This window comes from Ambystoma mexicanum, chromosome 7p, assembly GCF_040938575.1.
Source record: "Ambystoma mexicanum isolate Mex_15411 chromosome 7p, UKY_AmexF1_1, whole genome shotgun sequence".
Lineage (NCBI taxonomy): Eukaryota > Metazoa > Chordata > Amphibia > Caudata > Ambystomatidae > Ambystoma > Ambystoma mexicanum.
The window spans coordinates 704,219,629-704,240,076 of NC_090939.1; the positions used below are offsets into that span (position 1 = coordinate 704,219,629).

Consider the following 20,448-nt stretch of genomic DNA (forward strand, 5'->3'; position numbering starts at 1 on the left):
CTTGGTACCCTGATATTACAGCATGATATAGATTAATGTGACCTGATTCATACTAAAATGCACAATCACAATGTATGCCAGGTGCAGCTTGATAGGGTCAGCTACTGTGCCAAATATCAGCTAAAGCCAAATATGACCGGCGTCAGCCATCATATTCCCTGGAATAAACTCTAATGTGCTGATTTTGAGCTTGTTGTACCATAAGCAAATTGAGTAAAGGCTTTTACACATTTTGTTTAGGGTACGGCTCAGTGTCCTTTATTTCTATGGCAGAAAGAGTGGCAGCGCGTAACATATTTTTCCACTGCTCCCTTCCTCTCCGCCAGACAAATACTTCAGCTTTTTCACTGGCATGGATTTTCATGCCGCCACAAAGGTTGGGGATACCTATGAAGTGTGACAGCTTTTTGCACCAGCAAAAATCAGGCAGACTCCATTCAAATCCAATGTAAATGCTGCCAGCCACGTGTACATGGCAGGCAGCGAATACTTGATTTGCACGGTGGTGTTCAAAGGGATGGTGTACAAGCAAATAGACCACTTTGTGTACCTAAAAGTCTACACGTTTCCGAATTACAGGGAACTCCAAAATGACCTCCTATGTGTCAAGGCACATTACTTTGTCCCCAGATGTACTTCATATGCCAACACATAAACTCCCATGACCAGGTACCAATAGCGCATGCACATGTACATCTCCAAACGGATGCACATGAAAGGTGGGTCCTCATATGCCCATGTACAGGCTCAAATGCACAAGTACAGCTTGATATGCCCAGATACTGTCTCATCCGCCTGCATGCAGCATCTTTTCTCCAGCTGCTCTCCCAATATACTGAGAAAGCCTCACATGTCCAGCTATGGCCAGCATGTACCCAGATTCGATTTCACAAGCCTTGATACTGCACCAAATGGCATGCTACATCCTCACATTTCAGGTATTGCCATTGCACACCAAGGGCACCTTAACATGCTCAGGATAGCCATCAGATGCCAAATGCAACCTCATATACAAAGGCCCCGACAGCATATGCTAGATGCAGTTCTACATACCAAGCCGCTGCCACCATAGGCCAAGTCCACTCTGCCATGCAAAGGTGTTGACATTATATATAAACCGCCAAGTACAGCATCATCTGGCAAGGCCAGCGACCATATGCCCTGGTGCAGCCACATATGGTCATGTACTACCATGAGATGCCAGCTCTGCCTCATATAAACAAAGCGGTACAATACATGTATATGTATACCTTCTTATGTCAAGTAAAGGGTCAAATACAAGCATAGTCTCAAACCATGTACTAGGGTTTCATGGACAGAAATTAATGAGTAGCAAATTACTTTATCTTGGTTATCTCGTGGTGGTAAAATAGGGATATGTTTAGGGGCAGTGGGCACATGGAGGTTGGCAAGGGCAGAGATGAAATGCCACGAAGTAAATCACCACTCATTGTTTTTTTGTTGATGAAATCAAGTAGAACCGCTGAAATGGGAAGAATGGTTGCATGGTAGGAGAGTAGATGCACACACGCACTACACACACACTACACCGCACACAAACAGGCAGGCATGCAAGAATGAACATTACTCTCTCATAGTGGCTGTGGCTACCAAATGTGCGTAAACCCCAGCCCAAACATTAGAGACATTAATACATTCATTAGGTAGTGCATTTGTAACATGTGGTACAAACATATTGTCAGTGATTCGCACAGATGTGCAATGGAGCAAATCAAGAGATGCACTAAAGCAAATGTTCCTGATTCACATTTGAAGTGAGCATCTGAAAGATGATCCAGGAACCCCCAGATATGATCCAGTTTTAGGCTTTGTGGATCAGGAGTAACTCCAAGACTGTCATGTGCTTCTTCTGACTTTCTCCACTGAAAGTCTTTGTGGATTAGACCCACTTTGAATATCCATTACTGATGTGATCAAGAAACTGGAGCGCAAATTCAAAAAAAGGTAAGCAATGAAATAGCATGCACAAGCCATGCCACGGTGCATGACATTGTACAGAGGAATACTGCCAACGTGGTATACCTGAGGCTAAATAGCTGAGATTTTTAAAAGCAGATCTGCACAGTCTGCATATTAGGTCCTGTGACATAGTCCCATGTCAGACTTCAGGCATTGTTGATAGACAGGCAGTAGTGGCTAGGGAGACCACATACTCTCTAATGTCAACCCTGAATTGATGCATTGTGAATCCCTCAGAGCCTCGCCCATTCCTGACCTCACACATTTCCCTATATGTTGGCTCATGAGTGCCCACAAACAGAAATGGTAGCAAGTAAATGTTGTGGGCATTGGAGCAAATCATGAGTAACCATTTATTCTGGAATTTCAAAGGCGTCCCGGTATACGCTGCCAAAGGCCGGCATGGGGCCAGTCCCGCTGGTAAACGAGGGATCCATTTTGGAATCAGGTGGCTGCCATGAAAGGACTTCTTGATTGCAAGAAAACAGCCCTGTCATGTATGCACTTGACCCGCAGAGCAACTGGATGATTAGAGTAAAAAAGAAGTTCCTTATGCAAACTGCGGTTGGGGCCAAAGGACATGGACCAATACCAAAGCCCATGAGACTTCACAAATGTACTTGATTGAAACATTAAACAGTCTAATTTCGAATAGCACAGAGTATAAAAGGCTGACAAATGCTGACAGGGGTCTGGACATTTGGAGATGGTTGGAGTGAGAGAGGCAGAACAGAGGGAGGAGTAAGGAGCACTGGGGAGAACTGGCACTGGCAGAGTAACCTGTAGGAAGGAGGAGAGAAGATATGAGGAAGAAGACAAGTGGAAGGAAAGCTCAAGACGATGAGGATGGAAAATGGAAGGGAAACATAAGGGGGGAATAGGGAAAAAGCATGCAGGAGGAAGGCCAACATAAGAGAGAGACTATCAGGAGGAAAGGGGAATGTATAAGCATCAAAAGGAAGGCATAACAAATCAAGAGGAAAAAGGAGGAGACTCACTGACAGAGAGGGTAGGAGGAGGCATGGAGAAGAAAGAGAATACAATCAGTCGGAGGCAGGGAAAGAAGGGTGTGGAGGTACAGAATCACTGAGCAAGGCCAAAAGATAAACAGTAAGGAGGGGGAAGACAGAAGCAATGGGACCTAATCTAGAAGAGGGTCTAAGTATAAGATATGAAGAAGATGAACAATTCACTGAACTGGGGCAAAATGGTTTTGGGTCTAAAACTAAAATACCCCCAAATAAACCAATACGAGTGACCAGAGCTGATAGAATTGGCAAGTCCACCAATGACATCAAACAACACTTGTACAGCAGCCCAGAGGCGTTGACAGCACTGACCCAGAGGCTTCCATAGGTACCTGAGACCAGTGGATGCGACAGAAGTTGGGGAAGATAATACCCAGTTCTAGGAAGATAATCCCCAGCAGGAGAGCCACGTCTGTAACAGAGTCAAAGAGGAGGAATAGCAAGGGAATAACAAGAGATTATTTTTGTTTTAGGGCCATAATGATAAGAACCTGAAACTCATAGGGAAGAAAGGAGTAGTTAAAAGACAAACAATGTCATGATCCTCTCTGATGAGGGAAAAACAAAAGAGGTGATGGCTGGAAGGTTTAGAATTAATCTTAACCTATGGCATTGCTCTGGGCAACGCTCCAGGCCATTGCTCTTTGGCTGCCAAGCCATTACAAAAGGGGAAAGACCATATGCAAATCAGTCTTTGTCCCACCTTAAAAGGGGCAGTCCAGCCCAAACTGCTTTGTCACATCCCTTTTGCACGAGACCACAAGCATCCCCAAACATGTTTCATCCTCGTTGGACCTCATCAGTGAGGAGTTGCTTCGGTCTCTAGGCCCAGCAGGCATCGCACCCACATCTGGGCATTTCCGTTCCACTCAAGGTGACTACAGCAAAACGAAAGAGGTGATGGCTGGAAGGTTTAGAATTAGTCTTAACCTCTGGCATTGTTCAGGGGAACCCTCCAGACCATCGTTCTTCGACTGCCAAGCCATTACAAAGGGGAAAAGAGCATATGCAAATCAGTAAAGGTCCCACCCCAAAAGGGGCAGTCCAGCCCGAACTGCTTGGTCACATCCCTTCAGAATGAGACCACAAGCATTCCCAAACATTTTTCAGCTTTGTTGGGCCTCATCTTTGAGAAGTAACTTGGGTCACTAAGCCCAGCAGGCACGGGACCCATGCCTAGGCATACCTGTCCCACTTGGGGTGACTACAGCGAAACAAAAGAGGTGATGGCTGCAAGGTTTAGAATTCATATTAACCTCTGGCATTGCTCTGGGCACACCTCCATACCATCGTTCTTCACCTGCAAAGCCATTACAAAAGGGGAAAGACAATATGCAAATCAGTCTTGCTCCAACCCCAAAACGGGCCGTCATGCCCAGACTGCTTGGTCACATCCCTTTTGCATGAGAGCGCAAGCATCCCCAAACATGTTTCAGCCTTGTAAGGAGTAGCTTGGTTGTCTTGGCCCAGCAGGCAAAGGACCCACGTCTGGGCATACCCATCGCACTCGAGGGTGACTAAAGCAAAACAAAAGAGTTGATGGCTGGAAGGTTTAGAATTAATCTTAACCTCTGGAATTGCTCTGGGTAACCCTCCAGACCATTGTTCTATGCCGGCCAAGCCATTATAAAAGGGGAAGACCACATGATATGATATGATATGATATGATAGGGTATTTATAACACGCCTATACACAAATGTTTCAAGGCGCAACGAGGCAAGGGAGGGAAACAGAGGGAAGACAGAGACAACAATCTTACTAGGCCAGGTGACATTGAGATTGCACAAGTGCAGGGGAGGTGGGGAAGGGGTAAAATGCAAGGAGAAGGGGAGGGGAAGTGCAGTACATAGGATAAACAGTAAATAAATAGAAACAGAAAATAGGAACAATACATAGGAAGTGTGTCCAGCTGGTGGCAGGGTAAGTGCAGACATCAGGTGTCAAGTGCTGGTAGGGAGCTTTAGGGATACAGAAACAGCCAGAGAGTGCAAGGTTGCCAGGGGGGCGGTGCAGGTGTGCAACTGGCAGCGAGCGGTTCTGGGCAGAGAACAGAGGGTAGCCAGGTGACCAGTGAAGTTTCAGTTTCAGCCAGGAGTTCAGCAGGGAAGAGGATGAGAGAAAGCAAAAGCAAAGATGAAAGTCTTGAGGTGCTTCCAGAACCAGAGATGGTTCTCAGCAATTTTTTCCGAGAGGCATGGAGGCAGTTCCAGAGGGAGGACCCAGCCTAAGAAAGAAATCTGCCACCAACTCGTTGCTTGGAGAACCAACTGACCCTGAGGGAGTTGGAGGTGGATGAGTGAAGACCTTGAGAATGAAGATATTTAGGAAGAGAGATCTGAAGGTATTGAGGCCTCAGGCCCCAGAAGGCCATGTCGACAATGCAGAGGATATGCAGTCTTTGTTCCAACGCAAATGAGACAGTCCTGTCCAAACTGCTTGGTCACATCCCTTTTGCATGAGACCACAAGCATCCCCAGACATGTTTCAGCCTTGATGGGCATCATCAGGGAGGAGTAGCTTGAGTCTCTAGGCCCAGCAGGCATGGGGCCCAGGTCTGAGCATTCCCGTCCCACTTGGCGTGACTGCAGCAAAACAAAAGAGGTAATGGCTGGAACGTTTAGAATTCATCTTAACCCCTGGCATTGCTCTGGGCAAACCTCCAGATCATCATTCTTCATCTGCCAAGCCATTTCAAAGGGGAAAATAGCATATGCAAACCATTCTTGGTCCCACCCCAAAAGGGACAGTCCAGCCCGAACTGCGTGGTCATATCCATTTAGCATCAGATGACATGCATTCCCAAACATGTTACAGCTTTGGTGGGCCTCAGCATTGAGGAGTAGCTTGGGTCTCTAGGCACAGCAGGCACATGACCCACGTCTGAGCATACCCGTCCCACTCGGGGTGACTAAAGCAAAACAAAAGAGGTGATGGCTGGAAGGTTTGGAAGTAATCACATCTGGCATTGCACTAGACAACCCTCCAGACCATCGTTCTTCACCTGTCAAGCCATTACAAAAGGGTAAAGACCATACGCAAATCAGTCTTGGTCCCAAGGCTGAAACATGTTGGGGGTTGCTTGGGTTTCCATGCAGAATGGACCAGGCCTAGCAATTTGGGCTAGGCTGCCACCATTGGTGGCAGTACCTCACTGATTTGCATATGGCTGGACCCTTTTTGCTATGGCACAGATCGGTTAAAACGCTTGTGTGGAAATTGGCCATAGCAGTGCCAGTGGTTCAGATTTATTTAAAGCCTTCCACCCATAACTTTTTTGGTTGTAGTTTGCCTCTCTGATGAGGACCTTGAGGTGCATGAAATTATTAAAAGAACTGTAAGTGACTTCATTTTGTGGACCATTTTTCCCACACGGCTTTATTGTACTTTCACTCAGGGAAACAACCCTCCCAAAGACTGCCCCCAGCCTTGTAAATATTCCCTCCCCCTATCAGTTTACTGCTCTCCCCATGTTTACAGAGACGTGTCCTACCTGTTTTTTCATATTTTGCTCCTACTCTAGTGTATAGCACAAATACTTATTTTCTTTTCTAAACTTGCCTCCTGAGTCCTCTTTTGATTCTCTTTGCTATAATAGTCCCAACAGAGATTAGGCAACAACATATTGGTAAATAGCCTCCTGCAAGACTGCCGTGGACAGATCATCCATAATGAAAATCAACTGAATATGGAGCGCAATCATGAGATTGTCAAAACGCTAAATACATCAACAACACAAGTATCCTGCCTCATTACTAAAAAATCAGATTAATAACCTCACACCATGCGTTATCAAACGCGGTGATGTAATTGTACTCCTATACAAATAAAAGAAGCCATAATTACAGGTTTGCTAAAGAAAACCGGATGCAGGCACATTTGAATTAGAAGTCTGTCAATTTCAAATATTCAATTTATTTTCAAAATCTTGCAAAAAGCTCTTGCATGGAATTGCAAAACTATAGTCTAAAGGATGACATATTCTATAACACACACGTGGGATTAAGACCTCATAAGCACATAATCCGCCTTTTTGTATAGAAAAGAAGATCTATTAAGATCCATGGATTCAAACACAAATTGTGCCTGATCATGTTGGATCTGTCTGCCCCCTATGGCATCACTGAACATGCTATCCTCTTAGATCCCTTTCATAGCATTGTCAGTATAGGAAGGACACACCTGCACAGCTTGCTGGGCAACCGATCAATAATATGGGAGACCTGGTACTGTCCCAACTGGACGTTTGCAACAGTCAGTTGGTTGGCATTAAAAGAAACTCATTAAACAACTTGAACTTATATAGAACTGATCTGCACAATTCATTCTTGGCCACATCTGCATTATTACCTCCCTTGAACTCAAGTCTCCCCACTGGATCCCCATGAAGCAAAGAAGGCCATTCATAATCCTGTGTTTGACCCATTAACATTTCTGATCCAGAAGCCCAAAATACATTCTGACAACCATACCCTCTACTGCCCACCTAGACCATTCACACCATAGACTAAGAGTAAACACTGAACAACACCAGCAAACAACAAAGCAAGACATGTGTTCCAATTCTATTCTCTCAAAGACCAGTAAGAGCTTAAGCAAATCACACAAATTCAGAAAGGACATCAAAACAGTACTTTTCAAACCAGTATTCTGTTAGTGGCTTGGGAATATGCTGTTGGGTCCTTTACTTAAAGGTCTCACTTTGTGATTAGACAGTTGGAAACCCTTAATGTGTATGCCTGTAGCCCATAGCACTTCATGTGTCCCTAGGGATTTGACTCCTTTACTTCTACGAATAGGAATACCATTTTGCCTTCTCCATTTTCTCCCTACTTCAAACACCCTAAATTGCCCTTGTGCACAATGCCCCCTTCCCCTTACACTGTGAAGCAAATCCTCTGGGTATGGCAAAATCACATTCTAAGCAATATTGAATAAAATAGTCCACACTCCCACGTTAAAGTTGAGAAATACAAATGTTTGTACGTCGGTTCCTAAATTGTAACTATGTTTTTATTTGCTTCGAAGATATTGGTATGGAATATGATGTAGCAACATTATAGATAGCGAGATCTGGTAGGAAAGATATCACTAGATTTTTTCGAAACATTTATTTTATTTTTCCTGAGCATATCTAGAAATGGTACACACTGCTGTATATGCAGAATATTCACTGCACCCACTGTACAGTATAGAGAATAAAAAATACAACACAATTCAACTACAACATATGTTTGGATAAAAAGTACATATTGTGTGCTTGGAGATGATATAATTGTTTTTATGGGCGTATGGGTGGGTGTGGGTTTTAATCAAGGGTGTTGGTTGTTTTTCCTGAATTTCGATGACACACTGAACTTCTGAAGGGTGAAAATGTATAAATGAAAGGTATTCACCGAAATAATGAGCAGTAGAAACACATGGAACACTTGATACCAGGATAATTCCTCAGCATTTGATTTAACACAATCTATCCTGCTTCAGGGATCCTGATGTGGGAGGTGTTCAGCTTGGGGAAGCAACCATATGCCTTGTACGATAACGCCGAGGTGATTCAGAAGGTATCCCAAGGTTATCGTCTGTACAGACCACAGCTGGCTTCTGGGAAGATCCATAAACTAATGAAAATGTGCTGGAATGAGGCAAGTTGAACTACATACAGTACAATATTTTTATGGTGCATCAATTCAGCTTTGTGTATAGAGTCTGTATGGGCATTGTGATCAATCTGATAGAGTCATCACAGATTTCCCTCCATGGACCTCCTGCCATGTGGCCAGTGGACGGTAGCCGCTACCTAATCCATGACCCAGGGTGCTGCAATATGAGGGAGGATCACATGGGAAGAGAAAATAACCAGGGGTAGGGGACAATGACCAGGGCGAGGTGGTGACTCCTTTGGGTGAGACGTGGTATTTCCCCTTTTCCCCTAGTGAAGACCCTCTCATAACTACGTTTTTAAAGGCTTTTTCTCACATAAAAGTTCCTTCCTGTATTAAAAATCAGAAAACCTTTTCTTTGAATCCCTCTAGTCAAAGCATTCATGACTCAGCCATTCACCATTCATGTATACCATCTTCTGGTTTTGATGAGGGTTTTATGTGAAACTTTTGAACACCATAAGTACTGAGAAGAGGAAGCAGAGGAAGGAGTCTATGCAGAACTGGAGAAACCTGCAGCCCAGTGCGCAGGCTAGTTATTCAACTGGCCCCAAGTGGTGTGGGATATTTAAAAATAGCAGAGGCAATGAGAAAGCAGCAAGGAAGAGGACCTCTGCAGCCTGTTAGCAGCCCGAGAACACAAGGCTCACTTACTGGTGTGATGAGAGAGGAAGAGAGGCGCAGCGGGTGCACCAGAGGGACCAGGGAAAAGTTGGCAGCAACTACAGAGCTCCAGGAGGCATCATCGTGCCATGGGGTAGCGTTCTCTGGTCTAGGACACAAAGAAGAGACAGCGAGTGACCACAGAGCTGCAGTAAACACTGAGGGAACGTCTGCATTGCATGGGAATATGATCCAGTGAAGAGGCTTTGTGGCAAAGGATAGCCAAGAGTTGGGGACGCATTGCATGACTGGTGAGTCTGCCCAAGGTTGTTGGGGGTCCCGAGGCACACCAACGTGCATGCGTGTTAACCAGTGGCTGAATGTTAGAAGGTTGCGAATACAGACAATATACCAAAGTGGTTGAATGCAGCTAAAGTCCAATGCTATTTCAAACATCTGAAAAACAGAATATGTGAATGCTGGGAAGATAAAGTGCACCAAGAAACCATAGGCTAGTATAGGTGCATTAGATGCCAATGTGGAGGACAACTGAAGCAAGCATCACCATGGGCAAATATGACAAGCACCTCAGGAAATGTGCTACTGTCATAAACAAACACTGACATAAAAAGGAAGTCCCTAGCAAGTCCCCAGCAAGGCGAAATGCACAAGGGAAGTCCTGGCAACGAGAAATACCAGGCACCTGAAGTTGTGTTTGGACATTGTGGCAAGATGCCTAGCAGGGGAGTATACCAGGGGACCTGAGGAGCTCACAAAAGAAGTCCTGGCAAGCAGAAGTACCAGGCACCTGAAGTTGTATACAGTTTGGACATTGTAGGAAGATACCTGGCATGGGAGTATACCAGGGGACCTGAGGAGCTCACAAAATAAGTCCTGGTAAGCAGAAGTACCAGGCACCTGAAGTTGTATACAGTTTGGACATTGTAGGAAGATACCTGGCATGGGAGTATACCAGGGGAATCTGAGAAGCTCACAAGAGAAGCCCTGGGAAGCAGACATACCAGGCACCTGGAGTTGCATAAGAATGTTGTATACAAATTCAGATACTTTGGAGATGTACCTGGCAGGAGAGTATACACAGTGATCCGCAAAAGCTACCAAAAGAGGTAAAGAGAGACTGTCTTGGAATTTATTTTTTGACCAAGTTAAACAAATACTGTTAAGGGATTCATTATTTCAACAAGAAATTTGTGGGTTCGATATAAAGACACAAAAAGAGCTGTTGAATCAAGAGACATTTTTGCCATCCTACCAAAATGTCCAGCAGAAGGTACCCACCCTCTGGATCCTAAGATCCTTTCCTTGGGAGTTATTTTTGTTGGATCTTTCCTTATATTTGTATTATGGACACTTTTTGCTAATACCCAGTCAAAGACATTTCCTTGCACCTTTTGGTTGTTTTTTTGTTTCTATTGTAGGGGTCAGCTTAGAGTGTTTGGACAAAAGGATGGCTTTTAAATTAATGACTACTCGTCCCTGACAGATCCTTAACTTTAGTTTTGAGGCAGGGAAATTCCTTTGCAGAATAGGGATAGAGAGGCATTTCTCCAGCCTATTTTTTAGTTTTGATAAAATGTCCGATTTGAGAATAGCATAACCTTGTGCCCACCTCTCATTTCTGACTCCTCACAGTATGTAAGTGGTTTAAGAGTCGTGTTAGAGTTACACCACCATATGCTTAAGTCTTGTTGCATTGTATGTTTGGCTTTGCACTAATCTAGAACTTAATGTATTTTCTAATTATTTTCTATCCATTTATATTTTTCTAGGTACAGAAGGCACAAAATGCACAGAGTTTAGCATCCCGACTACAGAAAATCAGCTAGACATTTCTCACAAGATAATATAAGCTATATTAAGATCAGAGTCACGCTATGACTGTTCGATTGAAGGGGGTAATGGCTGTTAAACATTTTATTCAGGGCAGCAGCAACATTCAATATGACAGTATAGTAGTTCACACCAGAAAATCCTTTTCCTTAAAAGTGGCTGCTCTTAGCAACTGACTTTCTACGGATCTGTGGGATGTTTCAGGCTTCTAAGGAAGTTATGTGGTAATGAATTTAATTTACCATATGAGCCAAACCTTCAACTTTCCACGCACCCATAATTAGATGTGGTACAGCATGGTGGACAGCCTTTAGGGGAGCTAAGTGAGCAGCTAGGAGCCTCGTCAGTAGAGCATTTCTCCCATTGAATGTGTGCGACCACTGGAGTCTGTACTTTAGTCAAGGCATGTGGTGGGATGAAGAGTGTCATCCGTGTGTTGCTGGATGGGTATATTGGGATGTTTGTGGAGAGTGCTCAGAGGCTACATCTATAAGTTAAAAAGGATCGGTCAGAGGATGTAATCTTGGGGACACCTCAGGAAAGTTGGTTGGAAGGCAATATGTTCATCTGGATGACTTGTTGCCTGCCCAAGAGGTAGGAGATAAACCAATTCAGGACAGTGCCAGAGAATCCCATCCTGTCGGCGAGGAGAGAGATGAGGATGCAGTGGCCGAGGATGTCAAATGCAGCCAAGAGGTCAAGGAGGATGAGGAGGCATGAGACACAATTATCCGTCATTTGGAGGACATAATACACCTGAATGGTAGCTCTCTTGCTGCTTTTAGCTTAACTGATATCCTATAGTTTACATGCAAGGCTGGTAGCCCAGAGTGCACTCTCCAATTTTTGTTTTTGTACTGAAAGATAAAGTGCATGCAAGTAGCCTGTCTTCCCATTCAAACAAAGGGAAGTGGTCGATTTACATTGAGATTTACCGGTCAAAGAACAGCACTATGTTACCAAAGTTTCCACCGCTGGGCTGTAAATCATGATTTTCTGCACAAGTCTGGTGTCACAGAAGAGAGGGTTTGGGCAATGTAGCATCTAAACAAGAAATGGTGCTAATCATAATCATAGCAATATTGCAGAAGGATTCTGGGAGCTACAGAGTAGTAATTAGGAGAATCCCTTTGACAGCTTAAATGTTGTTGCAGCACTGGAGGGTATTGACCCTTTAACACAAAGGGAGATGATGTCTATGCCATCCACGGAGGCTCAATTGGTCTCAGTCAGATTGGGTGGGTGGCCTGAAAGTCACAACATGTCACTGTGTCAAATGGCATAGGGGCACTCTCCTGAGTTCCGAGATGAGGAGGCTAATGAGTACTCACATCATAGGGCCCACAACTCCTACAGGTTCACAGATTCAACAAGTGTGGACAATGTTCTTCTGTTTAACTAATACATAAAGATGATCCAATGGTGATCTAGACATGGCTGCTTTTATATGTCTGACCTTACTTTTCAAAAATAATCTGTACTGTTTGCTTTTAAATGGTAGCTGATATTCTACCAAGATTCTTAAGTAATAGTTTATTGTCTCCTTTCAACAGATAGATGTTTTATGTGTGTTTTTTTTTACCTTAGGTACTGGATAATCGTCCCACTTTCCATGAACTCTTATCAGAAATTGAGCTCCACCGAGAGGAAGACGACCATCAATGAAGACAGCGTATGAAAATGGATGTATGACTTCCAGCATCAGACAAGCAAGAACACTTCTTCGACAGCACACGGTTTTGATCTCTTGGGGAGGAAGAAGTTAGAGAAGGAGACATTAACAGACTATAACATTTTGAATGGATAGATTTGATAAACATTTTCAGAAATCTCCCATCCGTTATGCATTGGCGAAGGTGTTCATATGCCCACTGCAATACGTGTTGAACAGCAAAATGTCCAATATTTGTTTTTGTTTGATGAAATATTGAAGCATGATTGAAGGTTCATTCTTCTGAGCCCCAAGATTCCTGTTGAAAGAGCCTACCTGCTCCCTTATCTTGAGTCCTAGCTTTTTCACCCAGAATCTGAGGATTCAGTGACTATCCACTGCGTGCCTGGGTAAAAGGCACAGGGGCACAGGGCTTTGCCAACTGCATGGTGCAGATCTGCAGCGGCTGGAGCCGTCATTGTGTGGTAGATTTTTGTGGCCTACTGTACACAAGAGGATACCTCGAACTGTTCATCAGAGTGGAGAAAATGTAATCATTAGGCCCAGCAAAGTACAGTGGATAGACTTACCTAAGTCACCACTTTTTAAGTCTGTAAAATTTGAGCAAATCCATGAGGAGCAGAACACATCCCTTACAACCACTATTTGGACTCACTGCAGGGTGTGGGAGCTACTCTGGTTCAGAGCTTCTCTTTGCTGTTCGTGCCCATACATTGCATAGCATCTCTATCAGAATGGGGCAGATCCAGAGAAAGGTATACAACAGCAACAGACTCGCCCCCTTGCTTATACAGTTCAGGAAGGAGCTCAAGACACTCCTCTTCAAGGAATGGCTCCGCCCTAACACCTAGGTCTACACCCCTCTACTCCCCACCCTACCTAAGACTGGGTGATCTGATCCCCACGGTTTCCTCCACTGGTTGCTTGTACATCCCTTGCTGCCTAATTGCCCGCACCCCCCAGTTGTTATGTCCACTCCCTTGTTTCTCTGCTCTCCTCACCATGTTGTTCCCCCTATGATTGTAAAGCGCTCCATTGCCTCTGAAAGCAGTCTACGCTCAATACATACCCCAATAATAATCATAATAATAATGTACAAATCAGTTTCCAGTCATTTGCAATGTCTGCTCAATTAAGGATACATCTGTTACATCAAGGCACCTTTTGGGTGGATTATGAGACTTCATTTGGAGCTAGTCAATTTTTAAAGTCTCTAATTTCCACAATATATCCTAACAACGTCCTGGGTTATTCACATGTCATCAGGGAAACCTAGGCATAGGAGAAGAAGGGATGGGCACATTGCTATGGCCACAAAAGTAAACATAAGCTTTTATTTTGATGCCACTGTCTGCAAACTATAACATTTCATGAGTTCAGAAAAACATATTCCTCCTTGTAAAAGCATCCCCAACAATGCAAATATACCTTTATGTGTTGATTGATTTCATGTGTATTCTGCAGAGTTATTTTTTGGTATTGTCACTTTAAAAATTAAATATTCATTGATATTCCTCCTCTTCAGTTAGAGGTTGCAGTATTTAATTGTTCTTTTTCAGCAAAGTCAAGCCTCCTTTCTCTCCACTGCCTGTTGTATTTAATGATTTGTGTTGCATAGAAAGGTCTGCTATATTTTGTATCCTCTGAATACCTGCAAATAACCGCATGAAAAACAAGACAAAATGAATACAGTAATTGAACTGAGAAGGAGCATAACCATCCGATCACTTACTGGTAATCCTTTTTACTCCATGTCCAGGTCTTCCTCGTCACTGTACGTACTCTATGAGGGAGTCCCACCGAGGAGAGAGGTGCTTCACAAGCCCCCTAAATAAATCCGATTTGCCAAATTTTTTTAACTCTTTCCTTATGCTGGGTATACAAGCGCCACTAGCTCACAAGAATTCCTGTTTGATTAAAAAAGTGTTCTAAACCACTTAGGGGCTTGGAATGGAGATTTCAGAGAAAGACCTGGTGTTTGAGTAATGAACATTACCGGTGTAATGAACATTACCGGTAAGTAATGAGTCCATAAGCTCCTCTCTGTCGTCGTCGCCAGAGCCCTTACTCTATGAGGATGTACCAAGCTGGAATTCTTCCACGATATAACCAAAACAGACATGTGGAAGTCTTGCTTTGGCATTTGTGCTGTGATAGCCATCACAAGATAAAATAGCAGCTTAGTTAAACTGAGCTAAATCCCCATAAAATGTGATTTGTGTCTTGAGCAGTGGAGGAAGCAACTGCAACAGACGTTAAAGCTACTGACCTGAGCTCCAAGGAAGCCACTGGCTTTTCACAACCTTCTCAGTTCATAGAACTGCTGCAGCTAAGAGAATGCAATAGGGTAAACGTATGGCAAAACAGTGCAAACAATGGAACATATAGAAACCATTTACTGGTTTCCCCAGCTACAAAGTTACATTCATCCACTGATATGATATGATATTTTATTTGTATCACGCTCGTACACAAGTGTTTCAGAGCGCGACAAGGCAAGGGAGGGGAACAGGGGAGAACAAAACAACGATCTTACTAGGCCCAGTGACATTGAGAACGTGCAAGTGCATGGGAAGGGAAAAGGGGAAATATGCATAGACAGGGAGAATGGAAAGTGCGAGCACAGGATAGACAGATAAATAATAATAAATACAAAAATAATATAGATATGGAGCAATAAGCAGGGGTAGTGCAGCCAGCAAGTGGCAAGTGCTGTGTTTACGGCAGCAGACTGGGTAAGTCTGATAAGTGCATAAAAAGAAGAAAAAAAAGGGTGCATGGGGGACTGTATGGGTACAGATACAGTCCCCAGTGCAAGGGGTGGCCGGGAGGCAATGGAGAAGGGTGGCAGGGTGAGCAGGTACCTAGGCCAAGGAGACAGAGGGTGGCCAGGTGTACAGTGCCAAGAGAGAGCAGATCAACAAGTTAGAAGGAGAGCAAAGGCAGATGCAAAGAGGAAGGTCTTGAGGTGCTTCCGGAACCGGAGATGGTTCTCCTCAAGTTTTAGAGTGGAAGGGAGTCTGTTCCAGAGGGAGGCTCCCGGCCGAAGACAGAGATCTACCCCCGGCTCGTTTCTTTGAGAAACGACTGACCCTGAGGGAGTTAGAAGTAGAGGAGCGAAGAGCTCGAGAGGGGAAGTATTTGCGGAGGGATAGATGAAGGTATTTTGGACCAGGCCCCAGAAAGCCTTGTGGACAATGCAGAGGGTTTTACATGTAATCCTTGCATCCACTGGGAGCCAATGGAGAGATTTCAGAGCTGGAGAGATACGATCCCAGGGCTTGAGGCCAAGGACAAGTCTCTCAGTCCTGTTCTGGATTAGTTGCAGAGGGCGAAGAGTAGAGGAAGATAGATTTAGAAAGAGGCTGTTACAAAAGTCCAACCTAGAGAGAACCAATAGAGACTGGAAACAGTGAAGCTTCAACATTTTGAGAAGTCTTCCTTACTAAAGATGGAGGATCTGGTTGTAAATCGGAGAACTAAAACTGACGACTAGTCACCAGACTAAATGAGGGATGTCAGAGCAACCCCTGGAAGAACAAGAAAAGCATGTCAAGGACCTGGTCCAGTGAGAGACTTTCAGAAGTAAACAAAAGGTCACCAATGCACTATCAGGTCAGAGTGGATCCTGCTAAGCTTTAAGGGATGCACCCACTTCACTCATAGCTGTAACTGGTGAGGAGAATCCTCAAAGTTTAACTTGTTATCCAAAGGAATAATAGAAAGCAAGATGAGTCAGCCATGCAAGCTGAGACTGTCGTAAACAAAAATATACAGACACCCTTGAAACTGTAAAATGCAGCAGCAAACATCATTGCGAGACATGCAAAGAATCTTGGGTGAGCTTAATGAAAATAACAAGAGAAGTGTCTCTGCAGAAAGTGGAAAAACACAATTTACAAAATGGCAATCCTTATAGTTGATCACTGATATTCCCAACTGTGTGGAAAATGTGTCAATTCCGCCTTAGCTCATAATGGATGAGGTAGGTGTGCATGCATGGCAATCGAAGTAATGGAAACACCTGGAATGGAACTTAAGTGGAGAACTGAGGAGGTGGACAGAGAGATACCTCTACTTAGAATGTGTTGGAACTCAAAACACAAGTCTTTCAGCAGTCTAATAAATCTACCATATTCAAATGAAAAGGCTGCTGTTACCTACCACATTCTAAGACCACAAAGGTCTGAATCCTAACACCCACCTGTGATTAATGTATCAAGGGGTTATCTATGCAGTCAAATGCCCATGTGGGAAACTATATGTGGGTCACACCACAAGAGCGGTTAAAGAAAGATTAACCGAACACAAGTCAAACATCAGGTGCAAAAATATGAAATCCCCGTTGGCAAGACACTTTACAGAATACCAACACACAGTAGCCCAGATCAAATTCCAGATCTTGGAGGTGGTTAAGAAACCATACAGAGGGGACGACTATCACTCAATCCTTTCACGCAGGGAAACATTTTGGATACATCTCTTAGATACATTAAATCCACATGGACTCAATGAAGATTTTCCCTGAGGTTCTTTATCTGATTACTTAGCGGAGGACAGACCTTTACTCTTTATTTTTGCTTTATCAAAATGAATGTGTAATTTGGCATTTTCTGTGTTCCCTAATGTAAATTTTGATTGTAATTGGGACATGCTCATACATCACAGATGATTCCCCAGAGACAATTGTCTGGTGTACTGGAGAATATCAATCTGTCTAATATGGACAAAAATGTTATTGAGGAGGCATAACATATGAAACATATAGTTCTTTACAGTGGAACAGTTGTTAAAATGTAATCAGTCCAGGGTGTGTTGACCGGCCCACTGTTCACAATTCTTGATTATGAGTATCTCAAATGTTAAAATCCGGTACATTTATGTGTACAAAAGGTATATAAATAATTACAAAATATGATTTCTACTGTGGCCAGTTTTTGTAATTCGCATACACGTGTAGCAAGGTAGATCTCCATCTATTCCCTTAGCTTTCTATTTTTACCCTAGCAATCTAAATAATTAATACGGTAACACACCAGATTATTTTTCACTCTCATTTTATAGCACATTAGTTCAAACTAATGATATCAGCATACTGGTGCAAGGTAATTTACTAGCCTTCTCGATGTTCCAAGATGGTGCCCACACACACATCTTTAAGATGGCACCTTGAATATAGGGATCCTTTTCTCTGTTGATCAACACACATCCAGACACAGAAGATCTTGACACGCACAGTGTTCTCCAACAACTAAGAGGGTTGCCAGTGAGACGAGGAGACCCTCTTCTGAGCGTACGAAGAGCGCATCCACCTGTTTGGAGATCGCACGCGGCCCCGGGGAGCAGCACAGAGAGGAATGGGCACTTTTGTCCACGAGCGTGGATCTTCATAATAACACTGTGGAGGTAAGCAATAGTTAGGGAGGGCATTTCTGCTCGTATCTCGAATATAGAATCAGAGAATCTATAGTTACAGACCTCACTTTTCCATTCATTTCTATTTTTTACACAGAAGATCACATAAGATCCTGTGTTTGCTATATCTCACATATTGAAAATGCCTGGAACACCAGATTCCCCGAGCGAGACGTGTCACAGTCCTCTTACTTTCTTCAAACCTCTCAACTTGAGAGGTAAGCGAGTTAACCACTTACAGCCATATCTTCCCACTTAGTAGTAAACTTTTTTTTAGCACTCTCTAAGTACAGTTATTTGTGTATGCTCGGCGATATTGCATGCTGAAACGTACCAACAATTTTATTCATTACGCATTTTGGAGATTTAACAGTATGTACTACATCACAGGTATTGAGGTTACGCCAGCTACAGATGCATATCCCATTTTTTACTTTAGGTGCTCTGTACCCAAGAAAGGAGCATTTTTTCTAACCCGTGTGTGAGGAATTGGAACACACATTATCACCATTTTTCAGGGTAAGACATAACTTCATTCATTCCACATTTAAGATATACTCACTCTAAATAACATTATTATAGAGTTGTTTCAAACAATATTTCCTGTCACTGATTAAGTTGGAGACGTGTATTGAGAACACCATTGCACACTGGCTACAGTAAAAACCCCTAAATCCAGAGTAACTTTTACTAGCATGTCAGAATTTCTTTTGGATCGATGCTAGGATGATATATCAATATATATTCGAGTATTAACAACCAATTTGTAATGTTATGTATAGTTGAGTACACTTATGAATGTTATGTTATGTAGAGTTGAACACAGGATTGAAACACTTCCCATTCATTTATGTTTTCTAGTTCAAACCATTCGGCTCAGGAAGAAGGGATAGTCATCCCGAAACGCATCAGCCATTTTCTTAACTGTATACATGGACTATCATTGCTTCTCAATATATTCTGTTGACAGCTAATTTGGTTTCTGCATTTCTTAAGTCAAACTGGTGAATTAATTGTGACTTTAATTAAAACTTCTTTGGTTTTTACTAAATGAAGGACCATTTCTGTTGTTCATGAAACTTATATATCCTTGATTAATAACAACTTGGTTACTTGACTTTGACGAACCATCTGATGATGGATTTATAATAGAGTGCAGAGGACGGGAGGGCTCCTACCTTTGGATCCTCTTTTCTTTTCCCACATTAATGTATCTCCCACCATAAAAGCAGCACAGGTGCTAAAAAGGCAAAAGTCAGCAGTATAAGTCCAAATGATGTAGAGTGCCTAGATCTAACCCAATTTGGACAATCGTGTTCTTAATAGTTAAACATAGTAGATCTAAAGAAGGCTTGATCACAGACCTGCACAGACAAAAACAGGGGCTACACCAGAGCCACGTGAGAAAAAACACCAGGTATAGTGTCCCTGCACATGTCTGAACTTGTGGTCAAAAATCTAACACATGATTGCCCAACCTACAAAATAAGGATGGCTTCCTCTAGGTGTAGGACCTCAGCTTTGATTATGTAATTCGAAAAAGCAACACACCTAAGGCTTTAGTGGGAACATTTGCCAGTAGATTACTATAAAAAAAAAGAACAGTTCATCTGAAAATTATGCTCTTAAACTTGAAGCTTAAATTACCACTCTTCATTTGTTTGTAAAAAGAAACAAAACATTGCTGGCCAAGGCAAAAGAATCTCTGTCGTTGGCGGACTATCACCACTGGAAGCTGAACATATGAGCTTTGGTGTCACTGAAGATTATTTGTATATACCACATTAACCAGACTATCAATTGGAATCTTGCCTCGCAGCACTGCAACAAATGATTTTACTAATCTCCCTAAATAATGACTTTTATAAATTGTTAAACACCAAAATCAAGGAAATAGTAAATAGCCATTACCTATGTAAATGGTCTACACTCTCCCAAACATTATATCCCAGGAATGTTAAGCATTCCCTGCTCACACATCTTCTATATTGAATCACAGACTGAAGATTGCCATCACAATTAACCATTAACTAAAAATAAAACTCGATACAAGCCATAACATATTTGGTTTTTCATATTTAACATGCATGGCAGTGCTGCCATGATTTCTCTTAAGCACGTGCAGTAATTGATGGACAATACAAATGAAGGCATGGCAAGATACATGGCGGACACAAAACAGATGCATGACTGGTATAAAGCAGTGCCTAGGTAACTGTCCTGGGTTTACACGATGTAACA

General features: G+C 43.0%; 1 protein-coding gene across 1 annotated transcript in view; it reads left to right on the top strand.

The window, feature by feature from the left end:
- BMX (BMX non-receptor tyrosine kinase) overlaps positions 1 to 14,746 on the top strand; it is a 628,237-nt gene extending 613,491 nt beyond the window's left edge. Inside the window, exons 18-19 of the mRNA XM_069636784.1 lie at positions 8,491 to 8,648; positions 12,708 to 14,746. Of these exons, the coding sequence (XP_069492885.1) occupies positions 8,491 to 8,648; positions 12,708 to 12,785 (236 nt within the window). The 3' untranslated portion in view covers positions 12,786 to 14,746. The remainder of the gene's footprint in view (positions 1 to 8,490; positions 8,649 to 12,707) is intronic.
- The last annotated feature ends 5,702 nt before the right edge of the window (positions 14,747 to 20,448 follow it).